This window comes from Aotus nancymaae, unplaced genomic scaffold, assembly GCF_030222135.1.
Source record: "Aotus nancymaae isolate 86718 unplaced genomic scaffold, 86718_ANA_hifiasm-v0.15.2.pri h1tg000030l, whole genome shotgun sequence".
Classification (NCBI taxonomy): Eukaryota; Metazoa; Chordata; class Mammalia; order Primates; family Aotidae; genus Aotus; species Aotus nancymaae.
In genome coordinates this window covers 26,620,033-26,640,441 of record NW_026988443.1, presented here as the reverse complement: position 1 = coordinate 26,640,441, position 20,409 = coordinate 26,620,033, and the positions used below count along the sequence as shown (strand labels likewise).

Below are 20,409 nucleotides of genomic sequence, written 5' to 3'. Positions count from 1 at the left end.
GAGAAGACCTAGGTTAATAAGTAAACTTTATAAACACACTGTAAACTTAGGCTACACTAAATTTCTAAAACATGTTTTTTTCTTCAATAATAACCTTAGCTTACTGTAAGTTTTCTTTTACTTTACAAGCTTTTTAGTGTTTTCTAAACTTTTTGACTCTTTTGTAATAACACTTAGCTTAAAAGACAAACTGATTGTACATCTATATAAAATAGTTTCTTTCTTTTTTTTTTTTGAGACAGAGTTTTGTTTTAGTTGCTCAGGCTGGAGTGCAATGCCACAATCTCGGCTCACCACAACCTTTGCCTCCCAGGTTCAAGTGATTCTTCTGCCTCAGCCTCCTGAGTAGCTGGGATTACAAGCATGTACCACCACACCAGGCTAATTTTGTATTTTTAGTAGAGATGGGTTTTTCCATGTTGGTCAGGCAGGTCTCAAACTCCTGAGCTGAGGTATCTGCCCACCTGGGCCTCCCGAATTGCTGGGATTACAGGCGTGAGCCACCACGACCAGATTATAAAGAAAATTTAATTTCTTTATATCCTTATACAACAAGTTTTTTCTTCCTTTTTTTTTTTTTACATTTTAAACTTTTTTTGTTAAAAACTAAGAGACACGCACATTAAGCCTAGGACTATGCAGAGCCTGGATCATCAATATCACTGTCTTCCACTTTTATATCTTGTCTCACTGGAACGTCTTGAGAGACAATAACACACATATAGACTTATCTCCTATGATAATTTCTTCTGGATTATCTCCCAAAGAATTTAGTTGAGGCTGTTTACAGTTAACTTTTAAATCTATACATATATACATATACACTCAAGTATGATTAAAAAGTATAATAAATACATAAACAATGGCCGGGTGCAATGACTTGCTTCCCATAATCTCAGCCCTTTGGGAGGCTGAGATGAGCTCATCACTTGAGGCCAGAGGTTCGAGACCAGCCTGGACAACATGGTGAAACCCTGTCTTTACTAAAAATAAAAAAATTAGCTAGGCATGATGGCTTACACCTGTAATCCAAGCTAGTTGGGAGGTTTAGGCATGAGAATCATTTGAACCCAGGAGGCGGTGGTTGCAGTGAGTGGAGATTGTGCCACTACACTGCAGCTCAGGCAATGCACCGAGCCTGTCTCAAAAAAAAAATACATAAACCAGTAACATAGTAATTTACTGTCAAGTATTATGTACTGTACGTAATTGTATGCACTATACTTTTTTACAACTGGCAGCACAGTAGGTTTACACTAGAACTACCCTAAATACTTGAGTAATCATTATACTACGACATTATCACTAAGTGAGAGGAATTTTTCACCTTATTATAATAATATGCATAAAATCACTGTTGTATATGTGGTCTCTCTGTCATTGATTGAAATATCATTATATGGCACATGACTCTGGCTGTTAAAAATGAGACAAAGGCTGGGCACAGTGGCTCACACCTGTAATTCCAGCACTTTGAGGGGCTGAGTTGGGCAGATTGCTTGGGCCCAGGAGTTCCAGACCAACCTCGGCAATATAGTGAAACTCCATTTCTAAAACAAACAAACAAACAAAATCACACACAAAAAAACAAAATACAAAAAAATAGCAGGGCATGATGGCCTGTGCCTCTAGTCCCAGCTACTTGGGAGGCTGAGGTGGGAAGACAGCTTGAGCCCGGGAGGTTGAGTTGGCAGTGAGCTGTTATCATGCCACTGCACTCCAGCCTGGGAAACAGAGTGAAACCCTGTTTCAAACATAAATAAATATATATTAAAAAAACCAAACTAAAACAAAACAAAAAAACCTCAGAAGACAGATATGTAGACAAAAGCATGAAAAGATTCTGATGCTTTGTTATTGAGTAAAAAAACTCAAGATGCTGAAAAATAAATATGATCCCATTTTTGTTCAACATTTTGCATACATAGTTGTCAGTGCATAGAAAAGAATATAGAGAAAGCTGTCGGCAATGGCTACTCTGGAGTCTTGCAATGGGGATGATAGGGAGGGGTACACTTTTTATAGGGCTCATTTCCATACAACATTTTATTTCCTAATAACAGACATTCAGCTTTGGAAAAGGCAATAGTATGAAAATGTAACAACAGAATTGATGGCTACAGAATAACTACTTTACATCTCAGTTTAAATACTTTGGATATTGTTAATGTTTCCAGGTTTATGACTTCTGGGGTGATAATAGAAAAATAGAGCGAAATGCCTTTTCCAAACTGGAATGGCTAAGAAATCCTAAGGGAAAGCTCTAAAATAAAGGAAATAATGAAATATATGTTGGTAACTACACCTCAACTCTTCTTTATTTATATTTCTATATGGTATTTCTAGAGCACTATGTTATAGGGGATTTCTTTTCATATTATTAAGTCACTGATGTGTCATTTTATCAATTCTATTAAATTTTCTGTTTTAACTGCCATGCCTTTTAACCTTTCCTGCTCTGATTTCTGCTTTGCATGGAAATCTGTTATCTTTCTAGTTGTCTTTGGTGGATATCAATCCTCTGGAGTCTCTCTAAGCCTTCAGACTAAAGTTTTTGAAGTTGTCCTTCTGGCCAGGCGCAGTGGCTCATGCCTGTAATTCCAATGCTTTGGGAGGCCAACACAGGTGGATTGCTCGAGGTCAGGAGTTTGAGACTACCCTGGGAAACAGAGCAAAACCCTATCTCTACAAAACACACACACACACAAATCAGTAGGGGTGATGGCAGATGCCTGTAGTCCCAGTTACTCAGGAGGCTGAGGTGGGAGGATTGCTTGAGCCTTGGAGGCAGAGGTTGCAGTGAGTCAATATCACAGCACTACACTCCAGCCTGGGTGAGAGTGAGGCTCCATCTCAAAAAAAAAAAAAAAAAAAAAAAAAAAAAATTGCCGTTTGCTTCTTGCATCATCTACATTTCCTCTGGAGTAAATAATTCATTTTCTAATTTCATTTTCATTTTACTGATCTTCCTCATATATCTGATGATCTTTACGTGTATGTTCATGTTTATAAATGAAGGACTATGTTGTTCACGACAGGTGATCATCATGGATTTCTTGTACCTCTGTTGTAGTCTTGTGTCATTTCTCCAGCAGGATACCCCTCAGTGAGCTGGAGGACTACCACCTTTGATTAAGTGGAAATGGCATACTGACATACTTAAGGTCCATGACAGGCATCAATAAAGAAATCTTTGTCACAGTGTTGAAAGGCACTGGTATATGTGGGAAGCCCTTAGTATATTTATAGAGCATTTCCTACTAGATTTAAAAAACAGTTATCCTAGTCTTAACACAGGGACAAACCTTTTACTGAGTTGCCTGTATAGGACGAAGGGGTGGCCTTCAGTCATCATGTCTCTTTGGTCTCTACCAATCAATGACAGTTTCTCAGTCTCTCCTTATTTTCCTATGACCTTGACATTCCTGAAGAATGCTATCAGTTAATTTGTAGAATCTCCCTCAATTTGGTTTTGAATGAAATTCTCTCATGTTTATACTGAGATTACTCATTTTTGCCAAGGTGATGTTAAGCCCAAGTTATATATATAACATGATGTTAAGTACATAACATTAGGAGGTACCCGATGTCAAGATATTGTTAATATTAACTCTGAATATGTAATTAAGGTGGCATCCACCTGTTTTTCCACAGTAAAGTTATTATTTTTCCCTTTGTAATTAATATATATCTTTCATGGATACATCTGAGGTAAGATTTTTAAAAGGAAATAATTTCTAGTCACAATTTATCAATTTTAGCATCCATAGATAATTATTGCCTGTAAAAATGATTTCTGTATTTACCAAATGGTGGTTTTTTATTTCCATTATTTTTCTACATTTATTTATTAGAATTTTACTATAAGGACAAGCTGTGTCCTTTTGCCTTAATTTGTTTATTCAATTTTTTATATCAGTATAGACTCAGTCTATACTGATATTTAATACTATAGGTTTTAATTCATTACTTGCATTATATAATCTCACATGGGGTTTTAAAATTACTTTTTATACTTGATTTTGAATATAATTGTGTATTATTCAGAAAACACAATCTGAGTGACATCAATTTTTGGACATTTATTGAAATTTCCTTTGTGAAAAGCATGTGGTTAATTTTTGTAAATATTTTTTGTATGCATGACATAATAAGCATTCTTTGTTTTCTTTGTTCTTCATTGTGAAGTATAAACACATAGAAAGTACACCAAATACAATTAAATAGTTAGTGAATTATTATAAAGCAGACCCCTGTGTTACTACCACCTAGGTGAAAAAACAGAACCGAGTGACAGAAAAGGCTCCCAAATACCATGTTCCAACCTTCCTCCTGAAGAAAACCAATGCCTTGATTTTTTTGGTTTGTTTTTAAGAGATAATGTTTTGCTATGCTGCCCAGGCTGGACACCAGTAGCAATCCACAGGTACAATCATAATGTACTATAGCCTCCAACTTCTGGGCTCAAACAATCTTGCTTCAGCTTTCTGAGTAGCAAGGACTACAGGCACACATCACCACATCCAGCCAATGCCTTGATTTTTAGGTTATCTAGTCACCTGCTCTTTTAATAAGTTTACCACTTAAGTATGCATTACTAAAAACTATAGAGGTGGCTGGGCACAGTGGCTCACATGTGTAATCCCAGCGCTTTGGGAAGCTGAGGTGGGTGGATTACCTGAGGTCTGGAGTTCGAGACCAGCCTGGCCAATACGGTGAAACCCTATCTCTACTAAAAATATGAAAATTAGCCTGGTGTGTTAGCGCACGACTGTAGTTCCACCTACTCGGGACGCTGAGGCAGAACTGCTTGAACCTGGGAGGCAGAGGCTGCAGTGAGTGAAGATTGCACCACTGCACTCCAGCCTGGGTGGCAGAGCGAGATTCCACCTCAAAAAAAAAAAGAAAACCACCACCAACAAAAAACTACAGAGGTACAGGATATATTATGGAAACATGATTAATCAATTAATACCAAAGTAAACTTCACAACAAGAAATATTATTGAATCAAAGAAAAAGATTTCATAATGATAAAAGGTTCCATTCACTAAGAATGCATTATATTCCTAAATGTGTTTGCATCTAATAACAGAACCTCAAGTACATGAAGCAAAAATGACAGAAATGAAGACAAAGTACCTGCTCATAACTGAAAATGTTAACAGTCATTTCTCAGTAATTGATAGAATAGACAGCAAATCAGAAAAAATACAGATGTGAACAACCATTACCTAGAATCCTATGCCTAACAATTGCAAAATACACACTTTTTTCAAATGTGTATGGAACAGATGGTATCTCATAAGTTTTAATTTCCAATTTTGTAATGAATGAGCATAAATATATCTTCATATGATTATTAACTACCTGGTTATTGTAGATGCTATTGCTGCTCTGCCCAGATCTTCTTAATCAGGACACTGCAACTATACTTCAACTGCCAGTAATAGCTTACAGTCGCCTCTTACAAGATTGCTGTTGGCTGATGGGAGCACCACCTCACCCTTCAGACACCACTTTGCTTGGAATGGCTAGGATATGCCATCCCACCAGAGGCAGCCCAGAACAATGATTGACTGATGTGGGGGCACAACAGGCCAGCTAGTAAGAGCAAGCTTTGGGATACAATGCATACTCCAGAGCTCCCTATAGGATTAAGCTGACACTAGACTTCTGAAACCCTATCTTTTTCTTAACTTCTTCCCTGTCCTATCCTGTTTCATTTCCTCCCTTACAAGAATCTCCTGACAGAAGACTGATATCTTAATATATCATTCATACAAAAATTGCTGTTTAGGGCTCTGCCTTTAGACAGTCCTACCTAGGATAGTTGCTACCAGTAGTGATAACTGGAAAAATAGTCTGGAAAAGGTGGATTCCCTGGCACGTTGCTGCAGTGTAAATGCTAAGACTTTCACCTATGGTAAATGGGGATGTGGTACAAAGCAGAAAGACAGTATTAGCCTGTAAAAGAGAGTAGATATTAGGATTGTGAAGCTGGGTAGTTATTGCTGAGCACTAATGATTTAATGAAGAAAGAGAATGACAAGTTAGGTCAATTCAGCACCAACTTATAGTAAAGAATAAAAATTAAAAGGCAAACATGGTTTAAGATTAGAAATGTGAGTTATTTTTAAGATAATCCTGCCATATAATGGCAGGATTTAAGAGAAGGCTAATTTCTCATCCCAGCCAACTTTTCTATGCCAAAGTTAAGTTCCTGATAGAAAATACTACCTTGAATCTTCTGGGCCTGTGGAAGGAACCCATTCTTCCTTGTTAGCATATAGGAGCTCCATCCTACTTATGACCACATAAAGACTTCAAGGTATCCTATAGAGTAACGCTTTCCTTTCTTAGAGTCTGACCTCAAAACCTTGGCCACCAGAGGAATAGTTTGTGTCAAATCTCAACATAGCCCCATAGGAAAATCTTGGATCTGCTAATGGTGAAAGGAGATTTAATGCCAATACAGTGGCAGCACCTGGCTAGTAAGTACTGCGGAAACTGGCGGAATATGCCTGTGAGTAAATCCTAATGGTGCTGGATCAGCGGAAGTATAATGTAAAGCTGCTTAATGAAGGAACTTTTCCATAACTCTGACTTTACACTCTGACAAAGGCGCCTAGATCAGTTTATATTTTTTTATTTTTTGAGATGGAGTCTCACTCTGTTCCCAGGCTGGAGTACAGTGGCGCGATCTTGGCTCACTACAACCTTCGCCTCCCAGGTTCAGGTGATTCTCCTGCCTGAGCCTCCCAAGTAGGACTAGGTGCGTGCCACCACGCCCAGCTAATTTTGGTACTTTTAGTAGAAATGGGGTTTCACCATGTTGGCCAGGATGGTCTTGACCTCTTGATCTCGTGATCTGCCCACCTCACCTCCCCTCCCAAGTTCTGGGATTACATATGTGAGCCAAAGCATCTGGCCAGAATCAGTTTTTAATACATGGATGCAATGGTTCTGGGATATCTGAAATGAGTGAAAGCTTGTTTAAATAGAGATGTACTAAGTGATGTTGTAAACTGTTCAGAGCATAATAAAAACCTCAGAAAAGTGGCTATGCAGAAGTGGACATGTTATATGAAGCCAAAACCCAGCTTATGATGTTCTCTGGAAGGAAATGCTTCATTTACCAGCATCAGTGAAGAGCTTAGTAGTGACTCTTCTGTAGATGGGGACTTTGAAGATGATAGTGTTATGGAACTGGAATCTCTTCTATCAATGTGAATGATATGATCCAGGAATAGATCATAGAGATTGGGTGGCATCAGGTGTATGATGGAAATGTATACCACATACATAATTATGTAATATTTTAATATACATAAAACTCATATTCAAAAGAGAGTGAGATTAGATGAGCAGGATGATGAAGTCAGAATGGAAAGTCATAATCCTGTTTCCACACCCTAAGTTAGTTCTAACTCAGAATCCATCACCTAAAAGAGAAACTAGGGTCCCCTTGTTGCCACAAGACAGAAAACAAATACATTAGTGGCTAACTTCATCTTTCTGGGATGTGGTTCTATAAGGTCTGAATAATACTGTCTTATATTAATATATCTACTCTAGATTTCATTTGATTAGTGTTAATATGGTTTATCTATCTCCTGCCTTTGGTTTTTAAACTATTCACATTTAAGGCGGTTTGGTGGTAGGCAGCCTATATTTCAGTCTTGCTCTTTTTTAATGCAGTCTGAGAATATCTGCCATTTAGTAAGAGAATTTAGGCCATTTACATTTAATGTGATTATTGAAGATTAATTTTAAATCTATTATTTTGCTATTTGTTTTGTATTAACGGTACATTTTTGGTAATTTCATTTTCTCTTCTTTGTTAGCTTATTAACCATAGCTGCCATTTAATTTAGTTTTTTAAAAATAAGACTTTAACTTTTTAGTCTACCTTCAAGTGCTATTATTGATATTATGCCACTTCATGTATAGTGTAAGACCTTAAAACAGAATCTTCCATTTGTATCCTTTAATAGCTTTTGTGCTATTGTTGTCATAAGTTTTACTTTTACATGTCATAAAATTAATACATTATTTTTGCTTTAAGCTATCAATTATTTTTAAATGTTTCTACTAATAAAAAAAAGTTTTCTAAATTCACCAACATAATTACCATTTCCAAACCTTTTCATTGATGTGGTATAATTTTGCTTTTGCTTGCAAGGCTTCCTTAACATTTCTTATAGAGCAGGTCTGCTAATGATGCAGTTTTCAGCTTTTGTACCCTTTGAAAAAGTTTGTTTCACCTTTGCTTTTAAAAGATATTTTTGCTGCGTACAAAATTTTAATTGAACTTTTTTCTTTTGATACTTTATAGGTGTTTCTCCACTGTTTTCTAGCTTACATTGATTCCAATGTTTTCTGTGTGTTATGGTAGATCATTTATTTCTATGTCTTCACTAATCTATTCTGAAATATCCAATCTCCTGTCAGTCCCCTACAGTGGTATTCTTAATCTCAGATATGACAGTTTTTACTCTCTACAAGTTAAATCTTTATCTTTCATGTCTCTACTTAACATGTGTCTGCTTTACTCAGTTATGATAGCTGTTTAAATGTCCTGATCCACTAATTCTATCTTCTGTGTCATTTTTAGTCTTGTTTAATTGTCCTCCTTGTTACTGGTAGAAGATACTTTATCTCAGTATGTAGCTTATTTTTTTCATTTACTTCTTGTCATTCAAATAGTAGGAGTTTCAATTTTGCTGAAGCCCAACTTACCTAATTCATTTGTGGTGTAAGTTCTTTCCCTGCTACCTACAGAAAAATCTTTTGCCTAGCCCAAGGTCACAAAACTTATGTTTACTTGAAGAACTATTTTAGTGTTACATTTTTATTTTATTCTCATACCCATTTAAGATTAGTATTTGTATAAAGAGAGGGTCAAGTCTCTCATTCACTCATTCATTTATATGGTTCCAGTACTGTGTATTAAAATGACTATTCTCTCTACATTAAGTTGCCTTTGAACCTTTGCCAATAAATTGCATGTCAATTTCTGGGCTCTCTATTCTTTTCCATGGATCTTTGTCTCTATCTTTATGTAATTATCACACTGATTACCGTGGCTTTATACAACATTAAAAAGCTAATGTGAGTCCTCTAATGTTCTTTGAAAAAAATTATCTTAGCTATTCTATTGCTTTTCTTTATATATTTTAGAATCAGCTTGTCAATTTCTAGAAAAAAACTGTTGGGTTTTTGATGAAGATTAAATTAAATTTCACTATATTTCAATTGGGAGAGAAATTACATTAATAATATTAAGTCCTCCAATCCATGAGCATGGCATTTCTAATTTGTTTCTTCAGTGTATTATAGTTTTCAGTATGTAAACCTTGAACATATTTTCTTAGGCTTATCCCTAAATACTTCATGCTTTTTAATATTATTATGATGGTACTTCTTTAAAAAATGTCTAACTATTCACGGCCAGAGCAGTTTTGAATTTTGATCTTGTATCCCATGACATCGCAAAACACACCTATTAGTTCTAGCATCTTTTTCATAAATTTGGAATTTTGATGCAGACAATATCATCTGAAAATAAAGATAATTTTATCTATTCCTTTATAATCTATAATTCTCCTGTATAGACAACTTTAATTAGGCAAAGCAAGTTACCTCTTATTCCCTGTTAGCAAAGATATTTTATCATGAATGAATGTTAATTTCTATCATTTTTACCCTGTATCCATTGAAATGATTATTAAAATAACAACCTGGTGATATGATGAATCTCATTGATTTTAGTATATTGAACCAACCTTGCATTCTTGGAATAAACCTGGCTTGCTTGTGATTTTTTTTTGACATATTAGATTCAATTTGCTAATATTTTGTGTTTTTTGTGTCTATGTTTATGAGAGTTATTAGTCTGTAGTTCTCTATTCTTATACTGTCTTTGTTTTTTGGCATAGGGCAATGCTGACCTCATCAAATGAGTTGGGGGAGTGTTCTCTGTTCTATTTCCTGAGATTGTTTAGAGTTGGTATGATTTTTTCCTTAAAGGTTGGTAGAATTTGCCAGTGAAGCCACTGGGCATGGTATTTTCTTTACAGGACAGTTTTTAAACCACAAAGTCAATTTACTTAAAGATATAAAACAGGCCAGGCGCGGTGGCTCATGCCTGTAATCCCAGCACTTTGGGAGGCTGAGGTGGGTGGATCACGAGGTCAAGAGATCGAGACCATCCTGGTCAACATGGTGAAACCCCATCTCTACTAAAAATACAAAAAATTAGCTGGGCATGGTGGCACGTGCCTGTAATCCCAGCTACTCAGGAGGCTGAGGCAGGAGAATTGCCTGAACCCAGGAGGTGGAGGTTGCGGTGAGCCGAGATCGCGCCATTGCACTCCAGCCTGGGTAACAAGAGCGAAACTCCGTCTCAAAAAAAAAAAAGATATAAAACAATTCAGGTTTATTCTACTTGAATGAGTTTTGGTAATTTGTGTCTTTCGAGGAATTTATTTCATCTAGGTTATCAAATCTATTAATGAAGTTGTTATTTACTTTTATTATCCATTTAATATATGTTGGCCTTAGTGATTGATGTCCACTCTTTCATTCTTAATCTTGGTAATTTGTATCTTCTCACTTTTTTCTCATTTAGTCTGGCCAGACGTTTATTGATTTTTGTAATCTTTGCAAAGAACCAGCTTTTGAGTATTCTGACTTTCTTTACTGTTTTTCTGTTTTCAACTTCCTTGGTTTATGTTCTTATTTCTTTTCTTCTTGCTTTGAGTTTAATTTGTTTTCTTAAGACATTATTGATTCAAAACTTTCTAAGTTTCTAAAACAAGACACTAAAACTTATTTTCCTCTATGTACATCGTTAGCTGCATCTCAAGAATGTTATTTTCATTCTCATTTAATTAAAAACATTTAAATAATTTCCCTGTGACTGCCTCTTTGACCCATGTCATTTAGAAATATGTTTAATTTCTAAAAATTTGGGATTTTCTAGATATCATTCTGTTATTGATTTCTAGTTCAATCTGTTTGTGATCAAGAGATATTTTGTCTGTCTTGAATACTTTCAAATTTACTGATTTTTTTTTTAAAGGAACACAATGTGGTCTATTTTAGCAAATGTTGTGTGTGCACTTGAAAATAATTTGTATTCTGCTCTCGTCCAATGGGTTGTTTTTCCTGTTTTCTTAAATGACTATTATTTGAAAACAATAATAGCCATTTAAATGAAGGAATATCACATAAGGTTGCATTCAAAAATCTGAAGTAGTTCTCTATATGAACTTAATGAAGTACCTGTACACATAATTAATAACAACATAAGAGACTAGGCACTATCAAATGAAAGCAGATAATGAGTAAGTTACCTCTTCACATGGTTACCTCTCAATCTGTTCCCAATATGATCCAATAACCCATTCTCTATACTGCAGTCACACTGGACTTATTTTAGTTCTTCCAAGTAACCATGTTTTTTTTTTCTGCATCAGGATTTACTGCATATAATCTCTATCTGGACAATATAATCTCTATCTTTCAGTTAAGTTCTTTTCAACTTTCAGACTTGACCTTGTATTCACTTTCTTTAGAAAGTCTTTTTGACATTCCCTCCAAGGATTATGTCCTCTTAAGGATCAGTGGTTTGCACTTTGAGGAACAGAACTGACAATCTGTTCCTCTCTTTCACAGAACGTATGATTATAATGAAAACTATGAGAACAGATTATATTGTATTATCAAAGATGTTATGAATTCTCAAAAGATTCAGAATCCCCTACTCAAGAAAGTCAGCAGAATGAGACATGGATTGGTCAACTAAACTCGCTTACCTAAAATCTGATTTTTTTCTGGATATAATTTCTCCTGTGAAGACTATTCTGAAAGTAGAATTATACCTTCAGAAGAATATTGATTGTATGAGTGTTCTGTATCAATATCTAATACATCCAGGTGACTACTATGTATAAAGTATTCCAGGGCACACATAAAACCAACCAAATTGAGAAAATTCTTATGCCTTCTATAGGTCCAGGCAAATATTAATAGATAAGGTGTCTACTTCTCTAAGACATTCCTTGCTTAAGAAAATAAAAACCATATATAAAGAGTAAGTTAGGCTTGAATAACTTTTCTTTTCCAAATTAAATCCAAAAGTTAAGGCTTTAGAGTCCAAGTTTCTTGTAAATTTTAGGCAAAAAAATCAGTAAGTGAAGGAAGTGAGAGGAAAATCTTTGCCTTTCATGTACATTTGAAACCTTCATTTCATTTAAATAGCACTTGATGATATTAGGAGTGATCACTTACAGAAAAATATACAGAGCTCTCCTGGCAATGGAATCGGAAGAGCTGGCTTCCTCATGCCTCTCAGGCTCACTTTGTAAATTATGTGAAACACTTTTAGACAGACACAGGCACTCATAAATTATACAGTTCATTTGCATATTCCAGTCATGAGACATTATGCAAAGTGACATGATTTGCATAATGGATTCCTCTTGTCGCTTCACTTGCTGCGTGCTTTTAAAAAACAAAATGAAATAAAATGAAAGCATGAAAAGGTGAAAGCATCAAGTCCCCAGCCTTGCCTGTCTTCTTCCCAACTACAGTATCAATTGCTTTCATTTTCTACAGAGGATTAGGGGAAAGGGGCAGAAAGCAAAGATACACAGACATATAAACAAAGAGCCTTCATATGAATTTTGTTCTTAATTACAATGTACCTACTTTCTCATTGAAATCCTTCACCATAAATAACCCTTTTGCGCCAAGAGACATCAAAACAAAACAAAACACTGAGACAGAAAAACTTTATAGAACTTTTCCTTGAAAAACAAACAAACAAACTTCTATGTCTGTAATTTTTAGGGAAAGGTTAAGCCTTTCTGTTTGTAACTAAAAAATAAAAATAAAAAATGTTTTAAGGCACTAGCTATTTCCTTATCATTGGGGGAAAAAAAGAATATTGGTAGAAGGGTTTTTTCCCCCTCTAGGTGATCTTCTGAATGGTTTTCCTATTTTGAAAGAGGGAGAAGAAAAATAGGGTTGTGTTTTTGATTATTTAACAAAATATATAATGGCTACATATATTGTAAAGGATGAGGCAGTGCCACGTCGACTTCTATCGGCTCTACTCCAATAAGCAGGCAACGCTCCCTCAGCAGTTGCTAGCTTTGCTGCGGGCTTTCCCTGCTCCTCCTGCACCAGTGCGAAAAGCAGAGTGTGCCAAGCGGCTGGCGTCTGTACCCTGTGGGAAAAGTTAACTGTAATTCTTCGGCTTTTAAAATCAATTAACCCGTGTGTTAATTAACGTCAAGTCGACGACGGGAGGAGGAGAAGAAGGGGAGGGAGGGAGAAAAGAAAAAAGCTGCAAGGGCGGATGGCAGAAGAGTTGGCACGGTGCCATCCATTCAGGGGCAACGCCACAGTTTCGTGCGATAGCAGCAGCGGGTATATGTTACGGGCCCCTGTATGCGGGGCAGACAGTGCGGTAAAGCCAAGGGAGATTATCCAGACCCCCAGGAGCGAACAGCAAGCAGCAACCGAAGGCGCAAGTGCCAGGATTACAGCCTAGGCTGCTCCAACTATGAGCCCTTCCTCGGACCCTGGGACTCGACTACTTGGGGTTTGGGGGTCTTCCACACCACAGAGGCACAAAGCTGACTTTAATCACTTTTTTTCCTTTAAACTTGATTCTGCCGCAGTGGAGCCAGCACAGCGGATGTTTTCACACCCAGCAAGACAAAGGCCGTCGTCTCCGCCATGACTGTTCCGTTCCAAGCAGAGGCCGGGATTCTGGACTCCTCGAAAAATCAAAAAGAAACAAGGAAAACAAACAACAAATAGAGCAACAAACAGAAAAAACTGAAAACCACCAAAATCGTTTGCCCGTTTGCCCGTGCCAGGGGTGATCTGGGCATCTGTTGCAGCAGAAGGCGCTTGTGTGGGGCTATTTTTTTTCGGGGGGGGCAAGCTGTTGGCATGTTTGCTATTCAACTTCGTTTATCATTAACTTAAAGAAAACCACCATTCAGCCTAGTCAACAACAAACAAAGAAAAAGCAGCCATCGGAAGAGAAATGCCACAGTAAGCGGTGTGAATGCATGCCACAGCCGGTGCCAGTTGCCAGTTGCCACTCGCCACTCGGAAAACCTCAGGGAAAGATGCCAATGCTACAGCTGCGAAGAAGGCAGAGAAGGGAGCATAAAGGTCTACGACTAGAAATCATAAAGAAAGAATACTGCTTGTATAATTCTGGATTGCAATTTAACACAGCCTCTGCTGGGAGAAGACAGGGAATATTTAAATGGAGATATAGATGGGTGTAAATTAAAAGATAGGCACCTATCGATTGCATATAAACACATGTGTAAGATTGTATGTGTATATAAATACACATATTTTCAGACAACGTTTAGATATGTATATATTTTGTACTATAATTATGGGTATGTATATAGGTGTGTATGTTCAGGCATATACACACATATGTAGGATGTATGCATGTGTGAGAAAAAGGAGGAAGACAGAGGAGAGAAAAGGAAATATGTGTATGTGCATGTATGTGTATGCATACATCCCAATTTTTGACCCAGGTATACACAGAAGACAAAATAAAAATCATACTCCAGCAGCAAGCAGGCAGCCAGAGATTTATCTACATTCACTGCTATCACCAGGGAGATGAATGGGGCCGATCTGAAGCCCTTTTACAAGATCCACTATGGGAGTGAAGGAGGAGGAGGGATGCCACACAGACATGCACAAACTTGAAGGCAGAGGGATTTGGAAGGGGCTACTGAGGAAACACTGGTGGCATAACGCAGGGAGAAGAAGGGAAAAGAGGATTGTCTTTCTCTCTCTCTATGTTTTAGATGGTTGTTTTTAAAAAATCTGCAAAAGGGTTTCAGGGAACAGCTGGTACTTACGTTGTCTGCGTTGCTGTGGATCCTGAAAGGTGTTCTGTTGGCACCGGGCGCTGAGCCAGGGGCAGGCGCTGGAAACAAAAGGGAGAGACAAAAAAAAATAAAGTCATTCAATGGGAATATTAATTGCTGCTCTTGTGGATTTTACAAAACACACAAACTGTTTTCTTTTTCTTTCTTTAAAAAAAAAATGTGGATTGGCACGTGTCCCTTTTGCATGGAATATACAAGTAGTGTGGGATTTACAGCCCAGTTACGGGACTCAGGATTAGCTTCGCTGGCATCTTTTGGGCATATTCTTCCTTTTAATGAATGAGCTTTTGCTGTTAATGAGGAATAATCGTTTGGCTAATGAGCTTTGAAACATTAAGAGAAAAGAGGTTTTTTTTCCGTTAATCGCTCTGGTGCGACTGCATGGATGGATTACAAAAGACAGCAATAGGAATGCAGTACAAAGGGGGGGAACCTCTCCTGGAGTGGGAGAAGCACCGAGATGGGTGATGTGTCCCTGCATCTTTCCTTCCTTCTCTCTTTCACTCTCTCTGTCAACTGCTATGGGTTTCCATAACTCCGCAATCAAAGTGGATGGTCGGGAAGGATTATTACAAAGAGAGAAGCCTCCGCTGTTAATGTCTCCAGTGTTTAATCATCATACAGTAGAATGGTTTTATGCATATTTCATTTGCATATCATTAAACTGTGTTAGCGAGGGGCATTCAGAGCCAGGAGAAGTACAAAGTTGGGGAGAGAGGGAAGAAAAAAAGGTCCCTATGATGCTTATCTTCAAACAGGGACTTGTTCCATCATCTGTCTTCTACTTTTGCTAAAATCATTATGACTTGGAAATCTTTGAAGTTGGATACAACCTTGGATTCTTCTAATTCCTGCCGAGCAGTATATTTTAAAAAACAGCAGAAATGTTCCTGCACTAGACAATTAAAGGAATATAAACTCCAGTGGGTTGAAACTAGTAGCTCTTTGGGGAATGCAGTGGCAGAGGCTTCTACAAATATAAACACTTAAAAATATATAATAAAGAGCATCATATTAGAAACAAAGAAAACGAAGACAAGAAATATTAACAAGTGGATTATATTTGTTTCTTTTGGGGGGTAATGAACTAAAGAGAATGAAGAAGCCATCGGTAATTTATCCCTTCATTAATGAACAGTCACCTTTTTGTATGTGTTTGTTTTTTGTCCTTTCTTTTTGAAGAGGGACATCACTTTTGAAGTGATTAGTCAATTATTTTGTAGCTCTGATCTTTTTCCCCTGCACCCGACAGGAAAGAAAGGTGGTGGTTAGGGAATATGTGAGTATGGGGGGGACTTGGGGAGCGGGGAGAGAAAGAATACAGTGAGTTCTTTGTAGATCTTATACATGCACAACATATTAATTGTGGGCTTTTAAAGCTCCCTCAATGGGCTATTTCACTCCTGGTATAACAGCAGCTGGTTAGCCACTGTTGGTGACTCTTCAAATATTACTTTATTTTTATTCTGTCGCTATTGTTGCTGTCTTGTTTAGTTTCTCCTCAGTTAAAAATGAAAATGTAATATCACTCCTTCTTTATTGAGTCTCTTCTCTATCTTCTTCTTCACTCCAATTTCCAAACCGTAAAACAATGTTGGCTTAATATTGAATCCTGGTGCACAGTCTAACTGGCATAACTTGATTTGGAAATGAGATGCTGTTTTATATTTAAATTACCCCTGCTCCCCCCTTATCCTCCAAAGCTTTGTCTCTGCTATGAATATGCAGATGAGGCATGATGTGATTACACTGTACAATTACTCCTATCCATGGTGGTGGCAGGGGCTGCTAGGGAGACAGAGAGTCATTCAGCCTCCAAGCCAATACGGAGTTTTGTTTTCGGTATTTTTCCTATCTTCTTGGCACTGCGGCACATGCAGATGTCGCTGTTGTTCTTTATAAAGCCCTAATGATATGCAAAAGCATAACGATTTGGCTTGGATGCAAAGCATCAACGAAATATTATGGATGTCTTTAAGAAAGGGGGAGAGAAAATCCTGACTGAAGGAATGTCCACATAAATTATTTTTATTTCAATGAATTCAAAGGATGGGGTGAGGGCAAGTCAGAGAGACAGAGTCGCATGGAAAACATGCATAATATTAATATGCACAAAGAATTCTCACCGAGGAGGAGAAGCTCCTCACTACAGCTCTTGGGACAAACAGGTTCGTTAGGAAATAGCTTAGAGCGACTACAGCATTTTGCGATTTCAATTTTTTCCCCTTATTTTAAATGAAGAATCAGACAGATGTGTTTTCTCTGCATGGCAGCATTGAGATGGATCCAATCTGTGAAATTTGCTGCCCAAATAGCATTTCTAATGGAAACTGGAACTAAACAAGGGCACAGATAAGGAAGGGAGGGGAGAAGAGAGAATACATGAAGAGGAGTATATTCAGAGCCACTGCATGGCATTTTTAGTACAGGAGGTTTTCAGAATCCATCTTTGCTTCAGTAGTCTCCCTTGTGGGCTCCTGATGTAGGGAGCTATCAGAGTATACCAAGATGAGCACTGAAACAGGCCTTTCTAGGTCTGAGGCTGAGGAAAGCGGCGGCAACTTGGTGCCTGTCCCCCAGACCTGCCTACAGTTCAGAAGCCAAAAGCACAGCTACTTCTAATTTGGGGATGCAGTAGAGTGCCTACTGATCCAGGTATTTGTGAAAGATGGAATTCTTGGTGCTATCATAGAATACATTGCTAAAGAGCAGATGAAACTGGCTGCTTAAGGAGGCCTGGTAATATTTATGTTGGTTAATTCTCATGATAATGATAACCGCGGTTGTCTAGTATTTTCAGAATGTTAAAATTACCAGTGTGGGTTAACACACGTTTACAATGACTAGAGAGGGACCAATAGTGAATGAACCTATTGGGTGGATTCAAAACTGATAAAATATTTGGACTATTACTCATGGCCTCCAAGGATCAACAAAGAAAGTCAAATAAAGAAGCAGTAGTCAGAAAAAAAAAAAGATTTTGTTACTTCCCTTGGTCAGGTGGACAGAGTTCAAATTACTTTCATAATTCAGCTAAAAGAATTTTATACTTCTGTTTAAATTACATGAAGACATTTTTTATCTGATATGTATATCTGCATAAATTTCTATTTGATATCATACTGTTGACCTGTAACTGGTCTGATTATAAGCATGTTCTAAATTCTGTTGTTCTTCACCTATAACCTCTAAAACTTCCATTTATAAGTCTCTTTTAACACTCTCCCTCCAACTATTTTCAACGGTTAAACGATTCTCAACTGTTGTTACAGTGTACAAAACTGTTACAGAGTACAGTAAATTAATAATTATTTGGAGAATGGCTATTTAATCTGAATTATTCAGATCTTTAACCTCTTCAACTTTCCATCTCTGTTGCCAGAATTATGGCTATTGAATTTTGAAAGAATACATGTAAAAAATTTAGCACAGTATCTGCATATAACAAGCTCTAAATAAGTGTTAGATTTTATGACTGCTATCATTATTATTACTATTTCAGAGTGTTGGTTACCATTTGAGAGAAATAAGGAAAAGAAAAGAACATTCAATCTTTACTTTTACTATTAACTAGCAATGCAGGTAAAAGGCTGAGTGGAAAAGCATTAAATAGATATCCATGGTGAATAGACTGTGAATGATCTGTAATCAGAAGTCAAACTACAGCTTATGTCAATGCATAATAGATCCATGAAAAGGTTCCATTAAAAATGTATGTACAATTCTGAAATTTTCATGTTGCATGACACTGATAGTCTGATAAGAGAGTTCTATCATTGGTTGGTATAGAGGGTTTTGAGAACTGAAAGGTGTTCATTATTTAACTACAATGATGAAGCAATGCCGACTTTCAGTCTTTTTAAAAAAAAATAAGTTGTATTTTGGAATAAGTAATACATTACAATGAAATATCAATAATTTAAATAATGTAGAAAGGAAAAGGTCTCTGTCTTTCCCCTCTTCTACCCACAAGTTCCTCATCCCACCCCCAAATAAGTAATCACTGTTACTGTTTTCTTGTTCATTCTACCAGTTATTAGTAGATTAATAAGATATCAACATAGCTTTTCTCCTATATCATACACAAATGATATTTTTACAGATTTCTTAGAATTTTCTATCAACACAGTAAGTTCATTTGTGACTAGACAGCTTCATTGCTAGTAATCATGCCAATTATTCCTTTTTCCTTATCTCGTTGGTGAGGACATCTAGTACAATGTTGAGTAGTAGTGATTGGTGAGTGTAAACACCTTTACCTTGTTTCCAATCTTAGGGATGTCACAATCTTAGGAGAGGAAGAATTTAGGCTTTCGTCACTAAGAATTATGCCCTTTATCATGTGAAAGAGGTTTCCTTCCATTCTTAGCTGCTAATAATTTTTTTTAATCATGAATGGTTATTAAATTTTGTCAAATCATTTTCAGCCTCTACTGAAACAAATAACAGCTTAAAGCTATGAGCACAGTGAATTACAATGACTGATTTTCATATGTTAAACCAACCTGGCAATCCTGGGACAATCCCCCATTGATCATGATATATTAATCTTTTTATATATTGCAATAATTGACTTGCTAACATTTTGTTAAGAATTTTTTGAATCCATGGGCATGAGAGATATTAGTCTGTAATTTTTGGGGGTATAATAACTTTGACATTGTTATCAGGGTCTCGCTAATATCATAGAATGAGTTGGAGAGTGTCTCTCTCCTCTAGAACTCTGAAAAAGTTTGTATAAGACTATTACTTTGTCATTAAATGTTAAATAGAATTAAACAGTGAAGCTATGAGGCCTGGGGATTTCTTTCTGGACAATTTTAAAATTACAAATTCAATTTTTTTTTTTTTCAGACAGAGTCTTACTCTGTCACCCAGGCTAGAGTGCAGTGGCATGATCACAGCTCACTGCAGCATCAACTTTCTGGGCTCAAGTGATCCTCCCACCTCAGCCTCCTGAGTAGCTGGCAATACAAGTGTATGCCACCACATCTGGCTAATTTGTTTTTATTTATATTTTTTTGTAGAAACAGAGTCTCACTTTGTTGCCCAGACTGGTCTTGAAGTCCTTGCCTCAAGCGATCCTTCTGTGTCAGCCTCCCAAAGTGTGAGAGGTGTTACAGGTGTGAGGCACTGTGCCTGGACTACAAATTCAATTTTAGAAAAATTATCTTGGACTATTCAGATTTGTAATTTCTTGTGTCAATTTTGGTAAGCTGGGGTTTTCAAGGAATTTGGCCATTCATCTTAGTTATCAAATTGACTGGAATAAAGTTGTTAGTAATATCCTATTATCCTTTTCCTTATCTGTCAGAATTTTGGTGATGTCCTTATTTCATTTGTGATATTGGTGATTTGTGTCATTTCTTCTGGATCTTTTAAAAATCAATTTTATTAATCTATTCAGAGAATTAAGCTGATTGTTATTTTTTTATTTCAACTCCCAATTTTATAATTTCCTT

General features: G+C 36.8%; 1 protein-coding gene across 2 annotated transcripts in view; it reads right to left on the bottom strand.

Moving 5' to 3' along the window:
- LOC135277261 (uncharacterized) overlaps positions 1–20,409 on the bottom strand; it is a 268,690-nt gene that overhangs the window by 30,546 nt on the left and 217,735 nt on the right. Inside the window, exons 4-6 of one of the 2 annotated variants that reach the window (XM_064383249.1) lie at positions 14,918–14,985; positions 13,663–13,792; positions 11,814–12,509 (exon numbers count right to left, since the gene is read on the bottom strand). In XM_064383249.1, the coding sequence (XP_064239319.1) occupies positions 13,673–13,792; positions 14,918–14,985 (188 nt within the window). In that variant the 3' untranslated portion in view covers positions 11,814–12,509; positions 13,663–13,672. Of the gene's footprint in view, positions 1–11,813; positions 12,510–13,662; positions 13,793–14,917; positions 14,986–20,409 lie in introns of those variants that run through there. The other variant, XR_010344879.1, reaches the window with a different exon arrangement.